This window comes from Halyomorpha halys, unplaced genomic scaffold (genome assembly GCF_000696795.3).
Source record: "Halyomorpha halys isolate HHAL.00 unplaced genomic scaffold, Hhal_1.1 Scaffold3390.1, whole genome shotgun sequence".
NCBI lineage: Eukaryota > Metazoa > Arthropoda > Insecta > Hemiptera > Pentatomidae > Halyomorpha > Halyomorpha halys.
Window position 1 is genome coordinate 42,271 of NW_027108388.1, and position 10,208 is coordinate 52,478.

At 32.1% G+C, this 10,208-nt stretch overlaps 1 protein-coding gene across 1 annotated transcript in view; it reads left to right on the forward strand.

Annotated features, from left to right (window-relative positions):
- The first annotated feature begins 6,968 nt into the window (after positions 1 to 6,968).
- LOC106691823 (gamma-interferon-inducible lysosomal thiol reductase) overlaps positions 6,969 to 10,208 on the forward strand; it is a 4,539-nt gene continuing 1,299 nt past the window's right edge. Inside the window, exons 1-3 of the mRNA XM_067046698.1 lie at positions 6,969 to 7,075; positions 7,289 to 7,438; positions 8,657 to 8,836. Of these exons, the coding sequence (XP_066902799.1) occupies positions 7,010 to 7,075; positions 7,289 to 7,438; positions 8,657 to 8,680 (240 nt within the window). The 5' untranslated portion in view covers positions 6,969 to 7,009 and the 3' untranslated portion in view covers positions 8,681 to 8,836. The remainder of the gene's footprint in view (positions 7,076 to 7,288; positions 7,439 to 8,656; positions 8,837 to 10,208) is intronic.

Consider the following 10,208-nt stretch of genomic DNA (forward strand, 5'->3'; position numbering starts at 1 on the left):
GAAAGTTACTGAGAAGTCTGTCAGTATGCATAGGCAAACACCACCGTTGCTGTGTATTGCTTTATATTATATATAAAATAATATATATTAATTTCCACTTGAGATAAATTCTCGAGATCATTCTGGAGATTAAAGATAAGAGATAATTGTCATAACCGACCAAGCAAATTATACTTAAAAGTGGAGGTTTGTCCAAGAAGCTCAAATATATTTTTCATTTTAAAAACATACTTTTTCTGTAGAACCATAACGTTTATCTGCGTCTTCTCCCACTTGATATATATTAAATTAAATTTATGTTTGTTTATTATTTTGAGTGTTATATTTACCTGATATTATCTCTGAGCAAATAAAATAATTCAGAAACAACTTGTTTCCAAACTCATTGAGTGTTTATTACTGATTGATTTCACTTTTATTTGATAAATATGAAGTATACTTTTATGTTATATATTGTTCCGTAGTTTTTCCATCAAAACCGTTGTAGAGGTTCTTGAAAGAAGCACCGAAACAAAGTCTGATTGTTGTGGTAGGAGTTTTGATTGACTGATTCAGTAAATTAAACATGTTTGCAGGAGATTCGGTCAAGGTTTTCAAAGTTTAAATATTCTTTTAATTATTCTGTTGTGGAATCATTTATTACACCATGTTTTGTAAAAATAATAACGTGTATTAGTAAATCTACACTTGCTACTGTTTACCAGACTATATGAGTTTAATGACGTAGCTCTATCTCAAAACCAGGGCAGGAAGATGGCATTGTCTCTCCTTCAAAGCAAAAAATTTCACTCCTCCGAAACTTTGGTTCTTCAATAAGGTTAACAGGAATGTGCATCATTGTAATCTAAACTGAAACAGATGTCAATCGGTGATTGGCTCGTACTCTACCTTCCTTATTGGCTTTATTTTTCATGCCAGGTTAAACCCTCCATTTTTTTGAGGTTTTGGATGATCTTGAATCTGTATATACACACCACTTGTCCTTTATTTTGGCTGCCCTCACAATGGCTGGCCCTTTTAACTTTTTTTTATTTTTATTTTTTTATTAACTTTTTCATGAAATATTTTTAGTATAGAAGTTGAAACTTTCCAAAAGTTAAAACATTTATAATAGAACGAATTTACAAACAATTGTAAAGGTATATTTACCTAATAATATTTAATTATAATTAAATATTGTTAGCATTCACTAAGCTCTTCAATTATAGATAGAATTTTTTTTTTTTTTTTTTTTACATGAATTTAAAACAGAACTGCCTACTAGATGAAGCATATTTTAACCTGCTTATAATACAAGAGCACTAAGGAAAAAAAATCAGTTATTTCACCCAGATTTTTTATTACTTAAATGAAAACTTATACTAGTTAGAATTGATGAGTTTGCATTGTATAGGTAGGGAAAATCCAAAATTACGGCTGTTTCAAAATGTTAAAATAAATTAATTTTTCATTTAGAGTTCACTCCACAAACGACTGTTGAACAGATTCGATACTTAGGACTCTAATTTGACAAGAGACTTACTTGGAATTCACACACAAGACTGAAACGTCAAGAAACTGCTTGTAGATTCCGACCGCTACGACACTTACTTGACAAACGCTCTAAACTTCCCATTCACTACAAAAAATTAGTATACACTACGATAATCAGACCAATTTAGACATATGGAATTGAGCTTTGGGGCTCTACCAAACCATCAAATGCCGCATCCAATCCTTACAATCCAAAATCCTACGTAAAATCCTTGATGCTCCTTATTACGTCACAAATAAACTCATTCATAAAGACCTTAACATCCCATTCGTTGCAGATTTGACCCAAACCAGATATGCGTCTTTTTATTCCAAACTCCTTAACCATCCTAACCCATTAATTCTTAATCTTTCATCCTTAACAATCCCTGATAATCCTCCGAGGCGTCTGAAAAGAAGATGGCCACGAGACCTTCTAGTTTAAATTAATGTTTGAAGTACCACCAATGGGTGGTTCCTTCCCAAGATTTTCAAGTGTATATGAAACATACTACATATTTACTTATTGTATTATTTTGTACAGTTGTAAATTACAATAAATAAATAATTAAAAAAAAAAAAGTTTTTTGTGGCTTTGTTTACACATACATGGTAACTATTTGCCATGTTTATTTTATGTTAATTGAAACAAGTCTTGATGTGCTTTCCATGGACATATTTATATTATTTATTACACTGTAGCGACACCGCTACCTACTGGGCTATACTGTAACTATTAGAGTCACCAAAACCGTTATGGGCGGGTATGACTCAACCTACCAGCTAACAGTCATCAGGCAAACACCATACATTGCAATGTGTATTTCTTGCAAATACTTTGATTGCACAAATTAATAACCATGTTTTTTTTGTAATGTTCATAAATGTCTTGTTAGAATCAATAAATATTACAATAGAATGTTCTGATCCACTAAAAGCATACGTCTTACACGTAGCATCTCTCGATGGCGTTTATTAACCCAGAATTTTTGAATAGGCAGAAATTGAAATCACTTAAAACGGGAAGAGGAGGCTTTAACTTAGTTCAATCGAACAATATTCGAAATTGAAAAACAGTGTGAAACCTCTCCTGTCCTCCGTGGTGGCCTTACTTATCTGTCCTTTAAAACAGACAATCACAGCGACTAGGTTTGTCACTGCACATGTCACAATATCACAAGAGGAGATCATGACACAAAACAAAAAACCATCCTTTCCCAGGCTTTCCAAGACCATTCAAGGAAAATTGGAACAACAGGGCTATTATTCATCCCTAGAAGTTAAAAAAAAATGCAATATAGGGCAAAAATTCTTCAAAATGTGGAAATTTGTACTAGGGATGATCATGGAGGTAGCTTTACATACTAGAGTTATATCAGTGACCAAAAGTCTAATCCTCAGTGACTATTGAAGGTCGCAATTTGCTATGTACTGAAGAGCAGTTTCGGGAGCCTGTACACACACCTGTATAAATGACAAGTTTCATCTCCAACTGTTTAATCTTTGTCTTCTTGTGCCTTTAATGTCTGCAAGGCTATCCACGTACTACTATTAATGGATAGAGTTCATTTCTACTTTGGCCCAGCAGCCGCTTGTAACTCGAAGGAGAGGAGAGAACAGTTATTAATCAGCAACTCGACGAATATTTGACTCGTACAATTCCTCCGCTAGTTGCTTTCCTCCATGTTAAGTCAAGAACGTTTTTCTCGGTTTCTTTCGGAGTTAACTGAAGAAGGTTCTAGCCCTCCCTATTGAAGGGAGCTGAGCCCCACTTATTGCAAGCTGTTTAACTTTCTCATTGCCAGTGATGTCCAGAGGATCACACTAGCTTAAGCTTCTTTATGCATTGGCGTGAATGCTTTTACTCTGACCAGTGAAGGGGTGATTCGAAGAGCAGAATGGCTGCCTACCCTTACAAAATACTCAGGAGAATAGCACATAATTCGGCCTAAAACTCAGTTGAATATATACCTGATAGGAAGATATATCTATCTTATATATTATCTACTCAAAAATATGGCATAGTACTTGGAACTAAGGCTGATTTTTAATAGGTTGACTTAAAAAATAAATAAATAAAAAGTAACTACAGTCTTATCACTTTTCAATTTGCACTTTATTACTAATTGAATAATCGACTATGTGGTCGATGGGATGTGATTCCCAGTTCTGAATATATTTCAATGACCGACAGCTTAAATTGGTCAATGATACCAAGAGATGTAGAACGTATTTAAACAAATCTCCACCCAAATGCTGTCGAATGGATTTCTAGAAAATATTGAAATAGTATATTAAGAAATCAATACAACTCTTCTGTCAATAGAATACTACAAAAGTAAGGGGAAGGTCATATCTGCCACACAATTTTGTTTGAAAAATAGAGGATAATTGATTTAATTGTTTCATAATGGCATAATAGTAAAAATAAAACAATGAATTGTTTAAGTAGAATGCTGAGACTTCCAAGAGGTTCTTCTCAACTTGTTCTAATTCCGAAAAACATTAAAGCGTTTTTTGGGACAGAATGGAATTCATAATTAATTTCTAAGTGTCGTTCTCCTTACAAAACAACCCTAAATATTGAGTTTAGCTCAATTGAATGAAATAGAGCCTCCGGAGAAGCCCAAATGTGGATTCAATACGTATACAATATATGAATAGGTTACAGCCTGAGTCAGCTGTTACTTCGATCTCAGCTGATTGAGATCAGCTGATTGAATGTGTGTATATAAGTTACAGCCTGAGTCAGCTGTTACATCGATGCCAGCTGATTGAGGTCAGCTGATTGAATGTATGTATATAAGTTGCTTCGATGTCAGCTGACTGTGAAGATCAGCTGATCAAAATGTGGAACTTTAGCTACCGGAGTATTTTTTTCTTTTAAGATTTTTTTGTGTTACTGTTTTATCATGTTCAATTTTTTTTTTCTCTCTCATTTTTTTATAAATAATGGCTGCCTATGGCAACGGGATTGTTAAACAAGCGGTTTTAAACAATTGAAATATATATATAATGACTCAATGCCTAGCATATGCCGACGATGATGTTTTTCATAACATGAAAGAGTCAAGATACGCACTTAAAGACAGTTACGGAATGCAAAGAGGCAGAAGGCAAGGCAAGGCTCATAATGAACGAAATATATGATAGCATCCAGGAAAGGGACGGCAAGTGAATGAATGTCTTTTACGTAGAGGAAGTAGTTTTGACAGTGTGGATATGTTAAAATATCTTGTAACAATTGTAACCAACGATAATAAGATAGAGGATGCAATAAGGACAAGAATCGATAACGGAAATAAATGTTACTGTTAGCTCCGAAGCTATTCTAAGATAGAAAGATGCCCCGAACCCTTAAAATAAGGGTATACAAAACAATAATATGTCCCATTTTAATATACAGTAGCGAGGCATGGACCTTAAACAAGCAGTAGGAGAGGTTGCTGAGTACATGGGAGAGATCAATTCAGAGAATATATGGACCAACTAAAGAAGGAAGTCGCTACCGCAAAAAAACCAATGTAGAAATTAAGGGCCTTTATGGGGAACCTGTTATAGTTTCGTCAACAGAAAAGGGAGGATAAGATGGATGGGCCATGTTATTCGCATGGATAAATAAAGACCATGGGCCAAGGGGGGAACATGCCTCAGCCCATTACAAACACATACGTACATACATTCATGTAAATACACATATATTCCATTCTGAAACATTTTGTAAAAGAAAGATATCTAATTCCGTTTACCTTATGAAAACATAAGGCAGTATTCCACTTATCTCTGATGATTTTTTGGACACCATCATCTTCACCTGACATTACCTTCCTAATTATACCATGTTTCCAGAAAGAAACCATGAATCGAATAAATTTACTATTTTTTTCTCGGATACAAAAAAACTAGACGGGAGCCGCAGCTTCACCCTACTCTCCTCTGCCTACGCTCCCCTGGCTATGAAAGAATCTGATAATTAACAAACGGAGAAAATGGTTTTTACACAACCGGGTAAAACCGGCTGGTTTATCAGAAGTAGTCCAGAGCGGTCTCACTCCATTGTACAAGGTATAATTATCTCTTGTTAAACTATTGTAATATAGGCAGGAAAAAAATTTATAATTGTTTTTCACAATTCTAGAAGCGCTAAAATTGAAATTTGCGTAGCAACATAAAAAATAAAAAATTTCAAGTACTTTTAATTTTCAGATTTTACTTTGATATTTGTGGAATACAAAGCAGAGTTAAGTATTATTTTTCTAGATAGATGCTTTGAGATTTACGAGTATTAATTTCATATCAAAGCAAGGTGGTATCTCTGATGACTTTTTGGACGCCACCATGTTTCCCTGTCCAAAAAAAAACCATTTATCAAATAAGTTCACTTTCTTTTTTTTCCTTGGGTCCCAAAAATGTAGGGGGAACCGCGGCTACGTCCATGCTAAGACTACGATGGACGGACGATGTGGAGGAAGACTTGAAGTCACTGGGTGTGAGACATTGGAGAGGAGCCACAAGAGACTGTGATGAATTGAGGAAAATAGTAGGTGAGCCCAAGGTCCAAGGGCCATAGTGCCGGGGAAAAAAATATTCCAAGAATTTGGACAGTTCATCGCATAATTAGCATTTTACTGATAACTAACTAACTAGGTATTGATCTTACTTAAGATTTCAGAATAATGCTGGTTCAGTCCTTTAGAATCTGATTTAATGTTTACTGTATAATTTATATTTAGTATGTAATTAGATATAAAAAAATCCAAAATCAAAGAAATTGACAAAAACAAAAATAGAAAAGAAAATGTAATAAAAACTACTATAGTTGTAATTACATAAATGGTTTGACAGAAGGGATAAAAAAGTCTTCAGAAGATAATGATGTGGAAGAATTTTAATAATTTCAAACCAAATAATAAATTGAAAAATTATTATGGTAAAATACAAGACCTAATTAATTTTCCAGCCATATATAACATTGGTACAACATCTTGTTCAAAATAAACATAGTTTTGGTTTTTTGAAAATGTCATAATGATATGTAAAGAAAATAATAATTTTACAAGAAAAATATTGGAATCAATTTACATTTCAGAAAATATAAATTATACAATACTTTTAACAATGTAATTCTCGATTATACTTTTTTTTTAACATCTATTCATCCTGTTATATTTTTCTATAGCAAATTAAAACGGTCCACCTGCCCACTTATTAGGCATTTTTTTCATATTCCTTGCTCTCTATCACACAAGGATATCTTTCAAGCGAGGTTTGCAGTTCCAATTAAAAATTACACTTACTGCTAACCGATTTATTCCAGGAACCAGTTTACTTAAAGCGAATTCGGAGATATCTATTATATACAACGCCTCTAAAGAGGTTTCCAATTTGTTTAGTGACATTCCAAAGGTCGATTACCGTTGTCATTTTTACCCCTTCCACTATTAACGCCCCTATATATGAGGTTATAGAGGAGGGAAGTTACATCGAGTCTTCAACAATGGCCGTACTCTTCTTGTTGGCTGCTATCGTAGGCTGTGCATTGGCTAAGCCTAACGTCACACCAGTAAGTTATTGAACTGAAATATTAATAATTTGTGTGACATATATTGTCAACTATCATGAGTGACTAACCCGAAAGTTCTGCCACAAAGAAAGATAACTTACTATATAGTTTACACTATACCAGTAGCATCGACAGAATATTTTTCTTTCCTACTCTGTTCTATTCTAAAAATATAATAAAATACAGAAATTATCTAATATATTTTATTTTCAGGTTTCAGTAACACTGTACTACGAGGCCTTATGTCATGACTGTCGAGTATTTATCCCAAATCAGCTGCATCCAGCTTACACTGACACCAAGTATGACTATCCCTCTTTAATTTCCGAGCTCACTTTGGTTCCCTACGGTTGGGTTGAAGTTGTAAGTATTATTTATAATGAGTGAAGAATTTATTATAATTTTAATAGAAACCTATAGACCTGTTTTATATAGTAATATGGATAATATAATTAACTCATAATATTTTTTCAATTGATTAAATAATACATTATTTTTATACAAATAAATGCGAAAAATCACATTTACCATAGTGGCCCGTATAACTTCCCGAAAATTTCCATCTTTTAGAGCATAATTACCTATCTTTAAAGCGGTGAAAGAAGTAGTGGAGAAAATCATTAAATTTGTCTTGTTTTGAGGAACAAGATCTTTTATTAAAAATAATGTACAAAAATAAAATAAGTAGCATGATAAATATATATATTATATATTATAATGTCATTTAACTTGATTGTGAACTATTATGGGTGTATTTAGGGGCTTTTCCTCCTAAATACACAAATCTCAAAGAACAACCGTATTTTTTTTTCTGAATGAGTGAAGAATTTGTCAGAAACTGGATGGGATCAGCAAAAGACCGTGAATATTGGAAGTAGTTGTTGGAGAAGGCCAAAACGTGTTGTTCCTTGTACTGACAGGATTAACTCACCTATACCAGTCTTTAAAAATAATAATAATAATAGTAATAATAACGAAAAGTCAATTTTTTTCCTTAATTCAAAAAATATTATTTTTAAAAACCTTTTTTTTCATCGCCTTTTGTTTTTCAATAGTAAAACTGCCAAATGAAATCGATAAAACTAATAATTTAAATTCAATTTACAGAATAAATAAAAACTAAATCAGTTTGCATATTAAGAAAAATGGAAAATGGATGGATTTAATAAATTTTTCATGAGACGCTGCAGATACCAACGTGTTGTCTGTTAAAACTTAATTGCAATCGATTTAACGATATAAGCAATAATGCTCAAAGAAGGATTTTACTACAGATTTGTTCTTCAATGTCTAAAATGTAAAACGCTTGTGGAAATTTTTGATTGGGTGGGCATCCCTGAGAATCCGTTCTTTAATTATAGTAGGTATTTAACATTATCCACTTGATAATTAAGGTAAATTAAAGTTTAAATAAAAAAAATAGATAAAACACCAAATTGTTGAATAACTATCTAGATTTTATTTAATTTAAGAGAGGAAATACTGTTTCCTGGGAGTCGATAGTTTAATCATAAGCTATATTTAGCTTTATCAATTTGATTATTAATGTTAATTACGAATGATTAATCCTTTATTTTCCAGATTAATTCAACTACTCACGAATAACAATGCCAACATGGCGTAGCGGAATGCCAGGGAAACAATCTACAAGGTTGTGCCTTCAAGCATATTCCTGACACACTCACAACTTTGGAATACTTTTCTTGCTTAGAAAATACCAAATTAGTTTCACAACAAAATTCCGGATACCCAATTGACAAGGTAAGTTTAAGAAAGATATCTAAATCCAATATAAGTTCCAAATGAAAATTAGGTAGGGCTGTAAAACAATGTAGGGCTGTATCGGCGATCATACTGCTGCTGTAGATAGCAATGTCATCAGCCTAAGAGTTAACTACATGCTAGAAATACGAATTCCATTGTACATGTATAGTTGGTAGAGCTACCTTTATATGATCCTTAACCCTTTTAGACCCTAGCCAGAAGTCAATAGAACTAATAATAAATGAAGAAAATAATTCATGTCAAAATTTATAAAATTTGCTTTATTGCTTTATGCCACTGATAGCTCAAATTAAAAGTAAAATATGGGTCGGTGGGTGAAGTGCTATGACTATTTCTCTTTTAACTAATTACTAAATTTCACATTTATTTATTTTGTTATTACTGAAAGCAATAAGAAACCACCGATTGTATCAAATAAATAAAATTATAGATACTTAAGAGGGAGTACTTTTGAAAATTTAGTATTGAAGTCCTGACAGAATATTTAAATGGTAATAACACAGATGTCACACGAAAGCTGACATGACTGTACATGAAATGAAAATCTAAAAAATATGAAAAATATATACTACACGTGGTACTTATATGGGAAATGGACTCAGGTCTGCCATCCTTTATGGCCTTCAAAATAGATTTGTTTTAAAAAAAGGCCATTTTAAATTTTAGGGAAATTATGACATCCCTTCATTTCATTATTATTATATATTTCTTTTAATAACAGTATAAAAATGATAAACTATGGAGAAATGTGAAAAAAATATACATACATAATGGTAAAAACTAAATAAAACAAAAATATTGGCAATGAAAATAGATTTGTTTTAAAAAAAGGCCATTTTAAATTTTAGGGAAATTATGACATCCCATAATTTCATTATTATTATATATATAAATAACTGACCGTATTAGTTCAAATTACAAAGAAGATAGTCAGGGGTGCGGTCACAAGAGAACAAAAATTAAAAAACTGTTTATTTGCTGATGTTTCTCCCCACTTTGTAGAGCTTCATCAGAGCTAAAAAGATACAAAAACCTACTAAAAATATTTTAACATAATAAGATAAAATACAAAAGGTAAATTATGGATTAAAATTATATAAATCTAAGTAAAAACAAAATAATATACAAATGAAAGAAAAGTGTAAATACAATAGTATATATAAATAATAAATAGATTTTTTTATCGGTATATATTATTAGCGACTTATTCATCATTTAATTTTTCCTAAATCAAACATTTCGTATAGTTAATATTATTATCATATTTGAATATCTCCTTCTTCAATTTCACGCATTTGAAGTTAAAACCGTTAACGATTCCTCCCTTTCACTTAGTTTATTTCCGATA